Here is an 18939-nt window from a genome sequence, read left to right on the forward strand (position 1 = left end):
TGCGCCGTCAAAGACTGATTTGGCTGTAGATTGTGCTATCAACAGCTGCCAGTACTTTGTGAGTTAAAACCACAGAGACTATGAATGAGTCATCTGGCTGCACTGTACCCATACAATAAGCTGCTTATGATCATCTGCCAGCCTTTGTTGATCACCTCTCCCCCTCCCACTGACTGCCTGAAGTCCTATCTTGTTTGCACCATTCAGTCAGGTGAAATGCTACCCAGATCTCTGATTAACATGTGGTTCATCCATCTGTGTGGGCCAGGTCTACTACATCTCCAAGGGCTCCCTTAAGCTCGCCAACAAGCAGTACACATCAGTAAAGAATGACTATGAGATGACACTCAATGGCGAGTCCACCATTATCCCCTGTGAGGACAGCTGTGACGTTCCCATGGTGCAATGTGACTTTGTCTCTATCGGTGACCTGGAGAACAGAGACAAAGATGCTATTGTTGGTAAGGAGTAGAAGTAACAATCTAGACAGGAATTTCTGAACCCAGCATGTGTCTTTAAGGTCCCACATAACTGTGTCAGTTTTTTCTTTTGTTCGCACAGTTTATTTTGAGAGGTGAAGTGATAAACAGCCTGCAGCCTTTAACTGCAAATAAATGGCACTTTGTGTGAAAAAGAAATCAAAAGTGCCTTTGCATATTCCTGAAATATTATCAGCAAAAAACTCAAGTCTGGTTTTCCTGCTGAAAATTAGACTTGTGACAGTTTATGTTTTTATTTGTCAGTGTGTTTGTGGGTATTTGCAAAGTCCAGTGAGTGAAGCTGGCAGGTTGAAACTCTCAAAGTGCAATACTGTTAAGAAGACGGGCTGTATAAACATAAAAATTTAGCCTGTAGTCCTCATAAATATATGGCAAAGGCCGATCTGTTCACCAAGTCTTCTCGTCAGACAATATCCATTCATTTCATTAAAGCCTCTTAATCCTTCCAACATGTTCCCCAAAAAGTACAGAGAAAAAAAAAACTGGACATCTATCACATGAGAGAGGTGTGTCATGTGTGTCTGAGTACCTCAGACGTTGGAGACATAATCTAACATGCAATGAATTAATTTGTATTGGTGCAAGACTTTCATCAGACAAATGGTTTGTGACAGAGAGAGACACAACCTCACCTAGGAATTGGCTGCGCAATCAAGCAGTCGGTAATTAAGAAAAGCACAATAATCAGTGCAGCAAAAAATCGTAAAGGTACATCAGGATTTTTTTTTTCATTAAAAGATTTCGGAAAGTCTCAACTGGCTAAAATTAATTCTGAAAAGAAATCCTACGCTATGCTGACATTTTTCATCTTAAAGTACAAAATATTGCATACAGCTTGCTACACCTGTCATGAAAGAGAGCATGTTTCTAAGAACACATGCAATAATTTTTTACATTATTTTTAAATCATTTGATTTTTGATATTGGGGAACCATTTGGTATAAGCTTGATTATTCAGAATGGGCATATCTAAATCGTTGCGATTGACATTTTACACCCCCTTATACCGCAGTTGTTACACCCCGGCCTAGGCAACCGGAGTGCAACACGAAAAAAGTAAAAATAAAGAAAGAAAAACACACAAAAAAAAACCCACTAAGGCTCTCCACCAAAATCCCGAAACGAAAGTATTTACAACAAACTATTTATTTACAACAAGACGTCAAACTATTTACAACGCGGGGGAGATCGCGACCATGACCAACTGACACACAGGGCTTAAATACATAGAGGGAGCAATCAGGAAAATGGACAACAGGAGGGAAACACAGCTGGGGCAAATTAGACCTGACGAGACAGGGAAACGTAAACTAAACACACTAAGATAACAACAGACCTTCAAAGTAAAACAGGAAACACATGACAGTCACGCAAAAACAAAACACTGACAACACCGAAACGTAACAGCAGTACTTTAGGAGGATGATATTTTTAAATGGTAGCCATGTTTCCCCAATCTATTTCATGAGACATTAATTCTGATGTTGCCTTATGTAACCGGAACAATAGAGCAGAATTGCATAACGCAGTGCACAGGGGAGCGATAATGTAATTTTCAATCGGTGAGCAAACTGTTCACCAAACTGCAGGTGACTATGAGGCCTAAACGCATTACATTTCTCTTAACTACTGTGTATTACAAAAAGCACAAATCAACCAGCCGGTGTTCTGAGCCCAGCTCCAACAGAGGCGTTCCCGAGCGCCCAATAATAAGTGATCATAAGGTGAGAATAAAGTCTGAATTGGAAAGTCGAACTGGATATGCTGGGAGGTTGAGGTAATTACACTATACGAGCAGACAGATAAAAGTGGTATTAATAAACCTGATGACAGTAATGGCCTGTAGTGCAGATTGACTTTGGGCCCTATGGTAAGAAAATGAGAACCTGCTGTCATAGGTAAAGTGAGGCGGTAATAAGAAGCTGGCTTGTAATTCTTTCAATGGAAATTGCTTTTTGAGTAACTTCTCTTCTGCCTGCTAGGTAGCATCAAGAAGTTTTGTAGTGGTTAAATGTGTTTAAAATCCTCGGTGGCTCAGAGTTGGAGTTTAAAAATGACTGCTGATGGAGATGCCGGTTTACTGTGCTTGATTGCGTTAGTCAGTTAAAGCCCTTTACTGATTTCTCTCCAATATTATGGATGCAAGTTCCTGGCGTGCTGGCCTCTGACGTCTTGAATGAATCGCCAACTGCCAATTTGTGCCGTAAGCTGTGGGACATGGAATGACCTGTGTGTGGATGTAATTGTGTATGGGGAAAAAAACAAATCAGACACAGTATTTATTTGTTTGTGTGTTGTTGTTTTTGTGTTTTGTGCTAGATACTTGTAACTCTGCTGTAGGCTGTGAATCACAAGGATGCGGAATAGAAAAACAAATGCTCTCTGCTTTGTATATCCTTTTACAGATGTAATTGGAGTGTGCAAGAGTGTGGACGACATATCCCGCCTGACAACCAAGTCCAACCGTGAAGTGTCTAAGAGAACACTCAGTCTGATGGATATGTCTGGGAAGGTGGTGACTGTCACACTGTGGGGAGAGGAAGTGAGTATGGACTTGACAAAAAGTACAAAATGTGTAATGGAACGTGTGTCTAGACTTTTCAAATAAGTGGTGAAAGTCATTAACAGGTTTTCAGTGCATCAACATGTTAAAGCTTTCTTCTCAGAACAATTTTCTTTCCAAAAATTAATTATTACCTGAACTAAATTTAAGCAGATGGTTTTATTCTACGTAGGAGGGATAAAAGTAGTTGGTGTAAATGATAGATACTGGTCTAAAGCTAGAGCCCAGTGACTTGTAAAGCAAATGCCTACGCTAAATCATCCTTGTGTGCAGCTTTTAATCCTTAGTTTTTGGTTAGAATTATGTCAGAAAGGCGTTGAATGAAAAAGGTTCTTCAGTGCACTCGGTGGTCACAGGTGAACAGCTCTGAGCACTGATTTAACAGTGTGCGTGTTGCGTGATAGAAGGCGATAGATTTGAAGTTATTGACTACATTTCCTGTCACTGTGTGATAAAGTAAGCGTGCTCTTGCAGTTGATTTTTACCTGTGGCTCAGAGGGACTGCGCTGAGTTCACCACCAATTCTTTTCCTCCAGACAAGAAGCAGTGTTCCCTGTATTTGTTCGACATTTACACTTTCTCCAGAGGGATTCAGAGAACTGCACAAGATGTATAGTTTATAAAGAACAATAGATTTGCCAAAAATCAAGTGTTGGAAATATTTCCCCCAATATATGAAAGCTTTACTGTTGCGCTGCTCTTCTTTCTTTGGTTTTATGAGCTGAACAGCAAGTGTGTTTATAGTTTTATCTTGTTAGAAGGCAAAATATGTTTGACATTTGATTTTTATTTATTTACTTTTTTTTTACCCTGCTGCTGCCACTACTGGGGGAAATCAGACCTCTTGTAATCCTTAGTTTCTAGTTTTAAGGCAAAAACAATTTAAAGTTATGGCAAAACTAATTGAATCCAAAATGAAACCACATAACCAAAACGATAAAAATATAAAGTGGGGGTGCTGTGTAAAATGTAGATTAAAAACATACATAAAATTATATGCAAGTCTCATAATCAAATGTTCAAACTGATAGATTAGGTGGGGGGGAGTCATTTTGAATTTGATAGCATCAGTATAACTCAACATCTTGACACAGGGCCATGTTTACCACTGTGTAGTGTCCTTTCTTTTTTTAACAACACCACAGTCTCAGAACTGAGACCAGCTGTTGGACCTTTGGGAGAGAATCGTTGTCCCGTGTTTGTCTAATATAGGACTCTAGCTGCTTGACAGTCCTGGGTCTTCTTTGTTGTACTTTTCGTTTTATGATGCTTCAAATGTTTTCAGTTGGTGAAATATGTGTATTGCAGGCAGGCCAGCTCAACACCAACCTTTTTCTGCTATGAAGCCATGCTGTTGTAATATCTGCAGTGTGTTTTAGCCTAGTCTTGCTAAAATATGCAAAAAAAACCCCAAAAAACAACAACATATATAGCACATATGTTGCTCTAAATCCTGTATGTACCTTTCAGCATTGATGGCGTCCTCCCAGACGTGCAAGCTGCCAATTCCACAGGCACCCGTACACCCCTATACATTCAGAGGTGCAGGTTTTTGATCTAAGAGCTGATAACAAGCTGGATGGTTCTTCTCCCCGTTAGTCCAGTGACACAGCATGCATGTTTTACAAAAATAATTTCCAGTTTATATTCTTCTGACCACAGAACAGCTTCCCTGTTTGTCTCGGTCCATTTTAAATGAGCTTTGGCCCAGAGAAGACAGCAGTGTTTCTGAATGTTCACAAATGGCTTCTTCTTTGCGAGAGAGCTTTTAACCTGAATTTGTAAATGGCATGGCAAACTGTTCACAGACAATGATTTGAGGAAGTGTTCCTGAGCCTATGGAGTAATTTTCATGACAGTCTCATGCCTGTTTTTAATGTGGTGCCGCCGGCCTGAAGATCATGAGCATCCAATATTGATTTTCTGCCTTGTCCTTTGTGGACAGGGATTTTCTAAATCTTTTGATGAACCTCTGCCCATATTTATTTAAAACCATAAAAGATCTCTTTGTCCAAAAACACGTATATCTGATGTTGTCAGTTTGCAAAAATGAAGGAGAAAGCAAATTAAATATTGTATTTCTTTCTTTTCATAGGCAGAAAAGTTTGACGGATCTAGCCAACCTGTCGTTGCCATTAAGGGGGCAAAGCTTTCAGACTTTGGAGGCCGGTCACTCTCTGCATCCTTCAGCAGTACTCTTATGATCAACCCAGACATCCCTGAGGCATATAAGCTCAGAGGCTGGTAAGTAGGCTCGAGTTTCATAGATAATGCAGTGTAGAAATTGCTCATGTGTTCTTGCAATCATACAAAGTGGCTTTACAGCAAGTGTAAAATCTGGTATATATTTATTGCCATAAGGCTTTACTTATTTTTTTCACAAACTTAAAGACTGCTTCATAGATGCAGATATTGGTTACAAATAAAGAACTCTAAGGATTTAAAAGGCAGCTTGCATTTCCCAAGTTGTAAGAGTACATACACTGATTCTCATTATCAAGATTAGCTTTCCCCCATTAGCCACAATTTGGGGGTTGCTTCAGTGAAGCATTAGATAAAAATGAAAATCACATTTAATCTATGAAAATGTGTCTTTTGCTCTTCTAATCGCCTTTCAGAAGAAACGAAATCCCGACTCATTTCTGTGTGATTATGTTGATTGTAGCATATTTTTTTTCTCTTGCTGTGTGCGTGTGTTTGCGTGGCTATGGTGTGTGTATATGTATGTTGTTTGTGTGTGTTTTCACTTGAACACATACAGTTATGTGGAAATTAGCCATAAAGTGTGTCTTCATGGCTCTTTCTGTACATGTGGTCATGTGTGTTGACGCTTAGCTGAATTTATTAAGAGGTGGATGCTGAGTTATAGAACAGTATGCTGACAATATGTCTGTGAAGGTTCTCAGTCATCCAGGTCATCGTAGTCAAAGGAGCTTGGAAAGAAAAGCGTCTGGACTTCTTTAAGTTGCTTGAAGACGTTTCACCTCTCATCCGAGAAGCTTCTTCAGTTCTAAGGTCAAATGGTGGAGAGTCCCAGATTTAAACCTAGTGGGAGTGTCCCCCCACAGAGGGACAAAAGGACCCCCTGATGATCCTCTAATCGCCTGAGCCAAGGTGTGAAACTGGGTGTAGGTATAAGGTGGGGCCAGGTTTCACAATGAACACACCCGAAACTCTGGCTGATTGGGACCCACACCCGTTTTCACACCTTGGCTCAGGCGATTAGAGGATCATCAGGGGGTCCTTTTGTCCCTCTGTGGGGGGACACTCCCACTAGGTTTAAATCTGGGACTCTCCACCAATTGACCTTAGAACTGAAGAAGCTTCTCGGATGAGAGGTGAAACGTCTTCAAGCAACTTAAAGAAGTCCAGACGCTTTTCTTTCCAAGCTCCTTTGAGTATGCTGACAAGTTTACAACATTTTTTTTTTTAAATATTATTATTATTATTATTTTTTTGCATTATGTGCCAGGTTTTCAATTATCCCCTAGTGTTCAACATGACCTGAAATAGCCGTGCACTTTGTGTGAGACGTGAGGTGGGTAGTATTTTTATAGGCTGCGCGTTAGTTTGTGTTTCGATTGGCACATGATTGATACATGAGGCAGTCCTCACATGGACTAAAGAGGGTGGTACTTAACCTTACTCTTGCACTGTGGCGCACTAATGGATCTGTCCTCTGTATTGATCCTGCTTAAGCAGGCTGTGTCTGACCCCTCCTCACTGACATGAAGGCAAATGTCTATGTTTGTGAGTGGAGGGCCAATCGATTGTATCCAAAGGGTTTTGTTTATTTACCTTCCAATACCAGTGTCTGCTCTACGCTAAGAAATAAGACACTAAACAGTTGAAATTTATTTTGTGACAAGTCGGCGTAATCTTTTCTTCTGCCTTATAAAATGTGACTGGGTATTTATACTCGGGACCTGATCTGCATAATCGGAGCAGTGAAATGTGACTCTCCTTTGCAGGTGAGAAGGCAGCAGACGATAAATTATGCTCAAAGTGGCTTTTTAATCTAATGTATAGGGTGATGGTAATTTCTTTATGATAGTTTTTGAACAGCCGCTGGCTTCTCTGAATATTTTAGATCTCATTTCTCAGAATGCCAACTACACTGAACTTCTCTGAAGTTGAGCATCATCAGGACCACTCTGGGGTCCTACGCTTTCTTTTACTTGTACACCATGAAGTCCTTAATCGCATTTCCAGACCCTTGCAGCAGACTTTATACACTTACTACATTCTCTCTTCCCTTCTCACGAATGGAAAATGCCAATCCTGACTCATTTGTCAAATGAAAAGCATTGACAAGCATTGGTAGACAGTACCATTACATAGCTTATCTGTAAATGTAGCCTTAACTGTCTAAAGCTGTGAAGATGAAAATAATTGCTTGTTATAGTTATATGATATATTTGTAAAGGCTATATCCAAAATTATATCTAGGTAACACGAGAAGAAATTTCTCTCTCTTGTACCACTGATTGCTGTGAAACGTGTAACATGGATTTTGTGCTGTTGATAAACTTGGGCCATGGTTACAGACTGTGTTTCTCTCTCTTTCTGTAAGCTGAGACATGAAATTCACAAACAGAGATAAGGGAAGGAAAAACAATTAAACTCTAAATTAATCTTTTGATAATTGTTTTTTCTAATCTCGCACAGAAGAGAATCCAAAGTGTTCTCTCCATCAGCCAAAAAAAAAAAAATCTTTTAAATGTGCCAAGGCTGCTGAAACATCATTGTTTTACTCCTGCAGAGGCATCTTAATTTGATTGTGTTTTGGCGCAGACCTTTGGGACCTTCTCAAATGAATAGTCTATCCTTGGTGAGCTGTTGTCTCAAACTCATGCAGCATATTAGCAGTGCTGCTCAGTGCTTGCCAGTGGTCTTATATAGAAAGCTGAGTAGCATTCCTTTGGCACACTAATTAATCTGGGAGAGGCAAAAATACAGTTTAGGGCATATGTATTTGAATATTGACAGTTTTTATTTTCCATGTTTACCAAAATACATTCAAGCTAGTTACATAAAGGATCTGAGCTTGAAGTACAGATGACTTTAAGCTTGAATTTAAGGGCATTCACATCCCAATTAGATGACAAGTTAAGCAATTAAAGTTCTTTAATGAGAAACCTTAGGGTTTTCAGGTGACCAAAAGTAATTGGACAACTGTTACAAAGGCCATTTATAGGCAAGTTTGGTGTGTTCCTTCATTAAACATGTAAAAGGACTAGATTTTATTCCATGTGTTCCAAGCTGTGTTACAGTGAGCCCAAAAAAGTCAAACTCGGGAGAGATCTGGCAAGACAGCTACCAAATTGACAGTCAAGTAGACTTTGCCAGGCTTACCAGCAAATATGTTTATTTTGGCCCCTCAATGTCTACAGTGAGGACAACAGTGGTGAACACAGAACACTTAATTTATCTTCATAACAGTAGGCTACTTATAAATAGAAGACCTCATACAAATAAAAACATTTCACAAGATCGAAACCAGTCATCAATTTGGTAACAGTAAGGTCAGGTAAGACTGCTTTAAATAAACTAGAATTGTCTTAAACCAGAATGATGGTACAAGACTATGAAGAGGACCTGGAAGTGCTCACGATCTAATGTGCACAGCATCTTCTGTAAAACATGGTAGAGCAGTGAGATGCATGGGAATGTTTGGTTTCCTGTGGGACTAGGGTCACTAGTGTTTCTCAGTGATGTAACAGAAGACCAAATGCCTTAGAAGTATGAAGTATATAAAGATCCACTGTCTGCTCATTACAGATGGGCATTAACTCAAAAAGTAATGTTAACATAACCTAAGAGCTTTTGAAGTCGCAACAAAGCAGAAATCTCCAGGACTGAAAAATGAAGCCAACATGCAGTGCCAAAAATCACAGCCCCTCTAGTAGAGCTGGGCGATATGAGATTTTTTCATATCACGATATGTTTTTTTCATTTCAGGCGATAACGATATCTATCACGATATAAGCCAAATAACTATATTTGTAAGATTTAAATGTGCCGTTGCTCTCAAGTAAAATGTGAAATAATCAGCAGCTTGTTTTTTATTTAAATATTTATTTCCCATAATAAATTCAACAGGGTAGATGTACTTAAGGAACATGAGACTTTTTCAGATAAATAAAGGCAAATATTGCAAACTACACAAAAGGCAGCCGCTAAAGCGTTTAAGTTTCAAAATAGAACAAACGAAACCGACTAAATTGTCAATTCCACTTAGAAACAAAGTATTAATTCTAAAAATAAATCTTAGTTTGTTTTACAGAAGAAGAGACAAAATTGACTAACTTTTGTCAATATCAAATAAACTGAGAACTAAAAGGAAATTCTCAATCTCTCCTTGTTGTATAGCTGAGCTTTTCAAACAGTTTTAACAGTTACTTTAGTCTGACAAAAGCCGAATGACGAATTAGCGCTTCCAGTCAGAGACTGAGGCTACGTCCACACGTACACGGGTATTTTTGAAAACGGAGATTTTCCGTTTTCGTTTTAAAAAATAATCCCGTCCACACATAAAGGCAGAAATGAAGGAAAACGCTGCTATGAACATGCCAAAGCAGCAGGTGGCGCTAGATTCCTAACCGTGCAGAAATGTTGGCCAATCAGAAGTCTAGAAGCCTCGGTGGGAAAAAGTAAACAAAGCTGGGGCATAGAGGCAGAACCGAGTCGTATGTGTGGACGGACAGTAACTGTGTGTATATGTAAGCATTTAAACACTGCAGAGAGTAGAATTAACAGTATTGTAGAAATTCATTTCACCGAAACAATAACGTGGCGCACAGTGTGACGCATGCACCAGTTTATTGTATTTCCAGACTTGCTTTCGGCACAATTTACAGTGCACGCTACTCTGTTTTTTGTCAGACTTGAAATAGCCGAAATACCTTCACACTACGGAACTTCTATGGCTCTTCCGTTCGACAATCTCTCCGGCATTGGAACCATCATCTGTTTTCTCTTCGGTCACGCTCGGTTGATTTTTCTAGTCGGCACACTCATTTCCTCCATTACCCGCTGGCTCCATTACCCGCTGGCTGCTTCCCAAACAAACACACGTGCGCTTGGCACTTGTGCTGTATGTAACAAGTCACGCGACGTGACGCTGCGGCTGTGATTGGTTCGGCTCTACGCTACTTAATTTGGATTGGCTGACCTTTTTTTTTATTTTTTTTTTTTATTTTATTTTAAAGAGGACAAGAGCGGCGAGGTCTATCGCGATAGCTTAATTTCTCTATCGAGTAAAAGTTATATCGCGATACATATCGTTATCGTTCTATCGCCCAGCTCTACCCTCTAGTGGCCACTTGAAGCTGAATCCCCATAGTCCCATGTTAAAATGCCCAAGTTTAAGGCATTAAAATGCACATTTACAGTCTACCACAGACAACTTTTTTTTTTTTTTCAATAAAATGCTACTATTATATTAGCTTACTTAAAACTAACAAGAACATGCTGTTTACGTATCTCTGTGAACAGTTTATATGACAAGATTTTGGGGAATAGTTTGTTAGTAACAGGCGAAAAGTTAAGTGCTTCAATAAGTTAAGTTATATAAATCTAAATAAAATAAAAATGCATTATGACAAAAAAAAGTGTTCACTGTAAGCTTATTTGGTCTAAAGCGGCACTTTTGCGATGACGAGGTTTCCAGCTGTCTATAATTCCCAAGAATCCCAGCATCTCCAAAGTATTGGTCAGAATTTAATCTTACTTACTTAAGTAATTGGTCTTCACCCAGATTGGGCCATTTTATGGGAAATAACCTTAGAATTGTGATGAATTGTGAGTCGGATAAGCTCCTTTAAAGCAGAGTCCAAACCAGTGGGTGATGGCACTGTGGCTACATCCATCCTTTATATACTGGTCTATAATCTCAGACCAGTCAAGCAGCATTGGGCAGAAAGACCAATACACAGCAAAAACACATGAAGACCATTACAGTGAAAACCCTGGCGAAGCATCACAAAGCAAACCCATCCTTTGATGTTGACATGTTATTGACTACAGGCAACAGAGTGCAAATGACTACAGAGTCATTTGCATTGCCTGCAAATGACTCTTGACAAAGTACTGAAATTGAGTAGTTTATTTATGATTATATTAATTTCTTATGGTAACAGAGGGTTTCATATATTTTGGTTAACCCTTTGAATTAAAGCTGAATTGCAGCTGTTTCTTCTAAACTCTATTGGTGATTAAAAAGACCAAAAAAATATCCCTGTTAAAACATTTCATGACCTTGCTGGAGAATTCATTTATTTTGGTAACAATCCAGCACTAATATTCTTGGCCTTCTGTTAGTCTTAGATGTTTGTACCTTGTTCTGAGACATCAGAGTGAAGGCCTACGCCCTTTGCAGGAATCTCCAGAATCAGACTTCACATTAGCATTTTTTTGTATCTAAATGTGAAGTTTTGGTTGTCCATTAGGTGGCAACAGCACATTTAGATCGCCTTCCTGTCTTTTCCTAAAATGTCAGGTGGTGTAGTCCCTGTTCTGACACTTTTGTCAGGTTTATACTCTTTTTTTTTTTTTTTTTTTTTTTTTTTTTTTTTTTTTAAGCTGTCAACCTCAGACATTTGTCATCAGCTCATTTAGTCACAGTCCAAACTGACATTTTCTGTCTTGCATATTGTGACTACAGCATTTGGATTTGTGCATAGCGCATATGTAATTAGGCCAGCTAAGATGCAAACAAATTTGAGCACAGTTGTGTGGAGAACATGATCTATCATTGAATTGACTGTTATGTTACCATAATCTTTAACTGTGCTGTATTGATTTGATTTAGAAAAAAAAAAGTAAAATATGTTGCTTGGACGTACAATGTACAGCTTATTGCACCAGCAGCATCTGTTCTTATATAACTATCATTAGGTTACAGCTTTAAGTGTTTAAGGTATGTGCTAACTAAAAATAAAGACAAGATGATAGTTTATTAAATTTTAATGAAATTTGCAGATTGTGATCTGTGAGTTTAATAAACTCAGCCATCTGCTCCTTGCTATCTAAAATATAACAGGACACTGGAGTATATTCTCAAGCATCTCACACTTCTGATAATCAGTTGTCTGCTTGACGTTTATTCAGCTGTGTAAAAAGCCAAACCGATTTACTCAGGAACAAATAAAATACTGAAAAAAGCCAAACAATAACATTTTTAAGTTATCTAAGTGACTTATATATCATGTTTAACCTGAGTAGCGAAAGACCGTGGTGGGTTTTAAAACGATTTGCCGGGAGTCCGGTGTTCTCACCGGCTCTAGTGAGCCTTGAACCCCGGCTAGCTATCGAGCTGTTGGATAACAGACGTCTTCGAAAACGTTGGAGCACTTTTGAAAATATGTGGTGTCTTGATAAACTGAGCAGATATTTGAGGTTTACACAGCTACATTCTCTCCTGAAAATAAGTTAAATGTTTATTTTGTGACCCAGAAAGAATAATAAGAGTAATATTAAAACTAACTAGTTGCCGCCATTGTTGGAAACTGAGCTGGGCCGCGCTATGAATTCTGGGATAGGTTGGGCCACGAAGTATACACCCGGACCCATCCTTCAAATCTGGGGAAATGAAGGGCGCATTTGTCGGAGTCTTCGAATTTGGACAGTCTTTGTCGTGTCGCTGTAAAGTAATCGGCCTACAAATGTGGGCACAGGAGGATGCGGTTCCCGAATTTGGACACAGCTACGATACCGGACACTGCTTCTTCTTCTTTGGGGTTTAACGGCAGCTGGCATCCTTGTACATGCAGTGCTGCCATCTTCTGTTTCAGTCCGTTATTACACTCTTAAATTCTACTATTTATTCCTGTGTCTTTTGGGATCTTACAAAGCTTCAAACGACGCGTCGACTATTAAATTAGTCGTCAACAATTTTGATAGTCGACGTAATCGTGGCAGCCCTAGGCTGGAGCTTAGTCTTCCACCATTACTTCATGTCCCTTTATCTGACATGTCCCCATTCCTGTACAGTGACACTTGACATGTCTGTGTTATGCACATTCATGCGTCTGCCAACCTCCAGCCAGATATCATGGTGTTCTTGTCTTACTGAAACCACTCTGCTCCAGGCCTGGATCTTTCCACTCTCACTTGTCTGTTGCACATTTTCTGCCAGACCGAATTTGCCCTCTTTTTGTCTTCTTTATCACAACCACTACTTTTTGTGAGCCATTTCTGTTTCCTGCAGCAGATTTTCTTTTTTAAAATGAACTCAGTCACTATTTTCTTCTGGGTATTTGTCTATCAGGTTACCAGAGAAGCCATGTGAAGTCTTGCTATTCTGCAGTTTTTTCTTTTCTTAAATATTGTGCATTTGCCTTCTCTGGCGATAATTTCTTTAGAGACATTAATCCATGCCAAGGAATGCCATCTGTTTTGTCATTTGATTGGTCAGGGGAAGCTCCTGATTGGATGCAGACAGAATTGGGTACACTGGTGAGGAAATTGGTGCCACTTTAAGGAATTGTTTACATTTGTTAGGAGGAGCTGGAAATCGACAACCTGTGTTTCGCTTGGGCCGCAGTGTAAAATGTTAATGGGGATATTTTCTATTAGCCATGCTTGTCAGGAGCACAGCAAGTTCTCCCTGTATTTACAACCCGGCCTTGCCATACGCTGCTCTGCCTTGTGGCCAACAGATTACGAAGCTGTATTGATCTTGGTGACCGTTTTAAACTGCTATTCCCCCCCCCCCCCCCCCCCCCCCCCAACGTGCATTTTACCCTCATCCGTCTTCTCAGTCTACCTTGCCTTACCCCCCCCCCCCCCCCCCCCCTTTTTTTTTTTTTTTTTTTCCCTCCCATTGTCTTCCCTGAATTACCGGGAACACTAGATGAAAATGGGTTTCTGATATCACCGTAACAGCCCTGACCCTGGCCAGCTCATCAGTCCCTCTGCTGTTGATTCATTTCACAAGCCTCTCAGCCTGCCTTCCCCTCAGATGAGCCGTCCCTGCTTTGACAAACACAAACGGATTCTCTGCACAACAATTTTTTATTTTTTTTTTTATTTTTATTTTTTTAAACTCAACTGTTAAATAGACAGCCTGCAGTCTGTTGATAGTCATGTGAACAGCAGCGTATTGTGCCTCCTGCCTGGGTTGGGATGTGTTAAAATGAATGTTGCAGTCTATAAGTGGGCTTCTGCACAGCAGTGTTGTGACGAGTCGAAATATGTTACATATAATTTTATCAACTTACCATGGTGCATTTATTTAAGGGAAGACCACAGATTGTACACATCAACATGTTTTTCCATAACTGCATATGTATAAAGCTTTTCATGCCTCCAGAGGGAGCTACACAAAAATCTTATAAAGCACTACAAATTATGTCACTTTTCAGGCTGAAGACTGTTGTAAAGACCCCTATGATTCCTTATTTGGTGTGTAGACCAAAGGTTATCTTTTTTTTTTTTTCCCCCCTTCCCCCACAGCTGAAAGTGCTCTTATGAAAAAGCCTGGTTGGGAATGCCTGAGAGTCCCTTGGAGACTCTGCACTAGCAGTATTAACTTTTTGACTGTTATTCAGCACCTTTACAAGTGTGATGTGATGGTTGGTTGGTATTGAATGTGTCCTGCCAGTCCTCCACTGTGAAAGCTGAAAATATTTTGGCTATTGGAAATCAGAAAAAACGGCAAATGCCCAGTGCTGAAAAGATGCTCAACCCCTTGTCACGGCACTGACGTTTTTAGAATCTGTAAAAAATGCGCCGCTCCCATTTCAAACTGTAAAAATGCTTTCCAGCTTAGGGGTAAACGCCTTTGATGTATTAGTGGAGTGATCAAACTGTCCATTAGAGAGAATTGCATAGAATAAAATATGAGCTCTGATATTATCAATTATAGTTTTTCTTTTACTTTTACTGTCATATAATTCAGGAATCTAGTGAATGTAATAAAAAGATATACTTAACACAGCTTTTATCATAAAATCAGTGACAGAAAATTAAATGACAGCTATTTACATAATCAAATAAGCCATTTTTATTTAAACTGGAAATATTTGTTTGTCAAATGTGAAAATGCTTTGTTTGTCTTGGTCCTTTGTGAGTGAATTTAAAATGCGTTGGCTTTGAACTATTAGTCTGACAAAATGAGCAATACACATTTTAATCACTTTTGCAAATTTGTAGTCCAAACAATTAACTAAAGAATAATCGAGAGCTTAATCAGTAATAAAACCATTTATTCGGGTCAAATCAGCAGCAACTGGTATTTGCTGTATTCTACACAGGTATGACAAGGAGGGGCACGCTATGGATGGACAGTCTCTGACAGAGGTGAAAGGTGGCAGCGGGGGAGGAAACACCAACTGGAAGTCTCTATCTGACGTTAAGACTGAGCATCTGGGACACGGAGACAAGGTACACACACGCACGGCTTTGTGTTGACACGCTTGAACATTAAAGATATGGTAACCCCAATATTGTTATTCAAGGTTGCCTCTTTGAAGATATTCAAGGACACACTGAAAGGCCGCTGTTGAATCCCAAACAATAAATATGAAATGCTCGCAGTCAAAATGCATTTGTTATTAAAAATCCAAGGTGCATGCTGCATTTCTGTATAGGCTTCTGTATTGTAGCTTTTACTTCTAGCTCTGCTTTGCAAACCTGAAGCAAAAAGGCTTTGGAATCGGCGTTGTATAAAAGCACTGCACCAACACGTACAGTGGGGCAAAAAAGTATTTAGTCAGCCACCGATTGTGCAAGTTCCCCCACTTAAAATGATGACAGAGGTCAGTAATTTGCACCAGAGGTACACTTCAACTGTGAGAGACAGAATGTGAAAAAAAAAAATCCATGAATCCACATGGTAGGATTTGTAAAGAATTTATTCGTAAATTAGGGTGGAAAATAAGTATTTGGTCACCTCAAACAAGGAAAATCTCTGGCTCTCACAGACCTGTAACGTCTTCAGTAAGAAGCTTTTCTGTCCCCCACTCGTTACCTGTATGAATGGCACCTGTTTGAACTCATCATCTGTATAAAAGACACCTGTCCACAGCCTCAAACAGTCAGACTCCAACCTCCGCCATGGCCAAGACCAAAGAGCTTTCGAAGGACACCAGGAAAAGTATTGTAGACCTGCACCAGACTGGGAAGAGTGAATCTACAATAGGCAAGCAGCTTGGTGTGAAAAAATCAACTGTGGGAGCAATCATCAGAAAATGGAAGACATACAAGACCACTGATAATCTCCCTCGATCTGGGGCTCCACGCAAGATCTCATCCCGTGGGGTCAAAATGATCATGAGAACGGTGAGCAAAGATCCCAGAACCACACGGGGGGACCTGGTGAATGACCTGCAGAGCGCTGGGACCAAAGTAACAAAGGTCACCATCAGTAACACACTACAACGGCAGGGGATCAAATCCCGCAGTGCCAGACGTGTTCCGCTGCTGAAGCCAGTGCATGTCCAGGTCCGTCTGAAGTTTGCCAGAGAGCACATGGATGATACAGCAGAGGATTGGGAGAATGTCATGTGGTCAGATGAAACCAAAGTAGAACTTTTTGGTATAAACTCAACTCGTCGTGTTTGGAGGAAGAAGAATACTGAGTTGCATCCCAAGAACACCATACCTACTGTGAAGCATGGGGGTGGAAACATCATGCTATGGGGCTGTTTTTCTGCCAAGGGGACAGGACGACTGATCCGTGTTAAGGACAGAATGAATGGGGCCATGTATCGTGAGATTTTGAGCCAAAACCTCCTTCCATCAGTGAGAACTTTGAAGATGAAACGAGGCTGGGTCTTCCAACATGACAATGATCCAAAACACACCGCCCGGGCAACAAAGGAGTGGCTCCGTAAGAAGCATTTGAAAGTCCTGGAGTGGCCTAGCCAGTCTCCAGACCTCAACCCCATAGAAAATCTGTGGTGGGAGTTGAAAGTCCGTGTTGCTCGGCGACAGCCCCAAAAGATCACTGCTCTGGAGAAGATCTGCATGGAGGAATGGGCCAAAATACCAGCTACTGTGTGTGCAAACCTGGTAAAGACCTATAGTAAACGTTTGACCTCTGTTATTGCCAACAAAGGTTATGTTACAAAGTATTGAGTTGTATTTTTGTTATTGACCAAATACTTATTTTCCACCCTGATTTACGAATAAATTCTTTACAAATCCTACCATTTGGATTCATGGATTTTTTTTTTTTTTTCACATTCTGTCTCTCACAGTTGAAGTGTACCTCTGGTGCAAATTACTGACCTCTGTCATCATTTTAAGTGGGGGAACTTGCACAATCGGTGGCTGACTAAATACTTTTTTGCCCCACTGTATGTGCGCTTAAAACCGAATCCTACAAAAGTTCCTAATCCTAATGCAATATAATACATTGCCTTGTGGGTGTCTCCTCCATAGCCCTGTTGTATGTTCTTGGTGAAAGTCACATTTAATTCTAGTGCTGATTAGATTCTACATTGGCTTTATTCTTTGCCCATTTGTAATGTAATTCCTTGCCCTCAAATAGGTAAAGTAATATATGTTCAATTTCCTCGTTTTTTCATCAGTGCTGTTGAGGGAAATGGAGCTCAGTGAGGTGTATAAATTCTCCAAAATGGATAATGTGACCTGTGCTGAGATCTTAATTTGTGTAGTTTAACATAATTTAACACATTAGTAATCATCACAGTATGATGAAAACGCCCCATAAAACTGGGACAATTAATAGATGCAAGCAGTTATGAGGGGATCAATGAGAACAAGTTTGAGACTGTAAGGATTGATATTCTGGCTACGTGGAAGCTTAGGAAAGCAAGAAAATGCTTCAGACAAAGTACAGGAGTGAGACTGTTAAATAAAATATACTTTGTTTAAGGAGTAATTGTGTTTTAAATAGTGAGCATAAGTCAATTAGTGACCCCCGTCAAACATCTACTGTGCTGAGATGAATGATTTCAAATTACAAATAACGCTATTGGTTAGCAGTGGTTTACACATTTGCCTCACAAGCAGAAGAGCTCCGGTTCGATCCCAGTAGGAGACGAGATCCCTTTTGTGTCCTGTCTGGAAGGGCATTGAGGATCTGCCAAAACATGAAGAGCTACTTACTGTGGTGACCCCTTGTGATTAAGGGTGCAGCTGAAAGTATCTGTTCCTTCTTCTTCGTCCATCAACGCAACTTGTTGATGGATTTAATCTTTCTAACATTTTTAACACAAATATTCAGCCAATTTCAGGTGAATTTCTTTTGGGCACATGATGAGGCTCTGTTTTGACAAATGAGGTTTGTCCGGCCTTTAACCCTCTGAGGCATCCTATACATAAGGGCATGGGGTCAGGCTTTCAAGGCCGCACCCAGAGAACTTTGTTGCAATTAATTGTTGCCGTCACAAAGTCTTTGTGTGCCACAACCTCAAGTTTCCACATTGCCCCTCTGCCCTTTCTGACAGCAAGTGGTCACCCTCCACTTGTTGGCTTGACATCCCATTTGTAAAAGCCAGTGACAGGGCCAAAAAAAACAAGTTCTTCTGCCCTGTTCCTACTGGTCTGTCACACGTTAATTAAAGAGGTATTTACTTGATTAATTGGAGCTCTTGGAAAACTAGTAGAGGTTGGTGTCAGGGTTATATTTTTGCTCAATCAAAATAGTCAAGGGTTTAAAAAAAGAAAGCTTAGACATTTGCTGTGTGTTGAAACAAGATTTGTTTCCCCCGTATTTTCTCCCTGTCATTTACCTCATTCCTAAGGGCAAGTGACATTAAGTAACAATTGTCCTTGAGCTGGAAGTTAATTGAGGTGATTGTATGTCATGTAATAGCCATGGTCAGTATGAACAGAAGAGCAGTTTAAAAATCATATTTTTATTGCACTTTGCTCTTGTTTGTATTTAAGTTAACCAAGTTATTA

General features: G+C 39.9%; 1 protein-coding gene across 2 annotated transcripts in view; it reads left to right on the forward strand.

Moving 5' to 3' along the window:
- rpa1 (replication protein A1) overlaps positions 1 to 18939 on the forward strand; it is a 33198-nt gene that overhangs the window by 7853 nt on the left and 6406 nt on the right. For both annotated transcript variants that reach the window (XM_026192758.1, XM_026192757.1), the window contains exons 10-13: positions 269 to 461; positions 2906 to 3042; positions 5159 to 5307; positions 15321 to 15450. In XM_026192758.1, coding sequence (XP_026048543.1) covers positions 269 to 461; positions 2906 to 3042; positions 5159 to 5307; positions 15321 to 15450 — 609 coding nt within the window. The remainder of the gene's footprint in view (positions 1 to 268; positions 462 to 2905; positions 3043 to 5158; positions 5308 to 15320; positions 15451 to 18939) is intronic.

This window comes from Astatotilapia calliptera, chromosome 14 (genome assembly GCF_900246225.1).
Source record: "Astatotilapia calliptera chromosome 14, fAstCal1.2, whole genome shotgun sequence".
In the NCBI taxonomy this organism is placed as follows: domain Eukaryota; kingdom Metazoa; phylum Chordata; class Actinopteri; order Cichliformes; family Cichlidae; genus Astatotilapia; species Astatotilapia calliptera.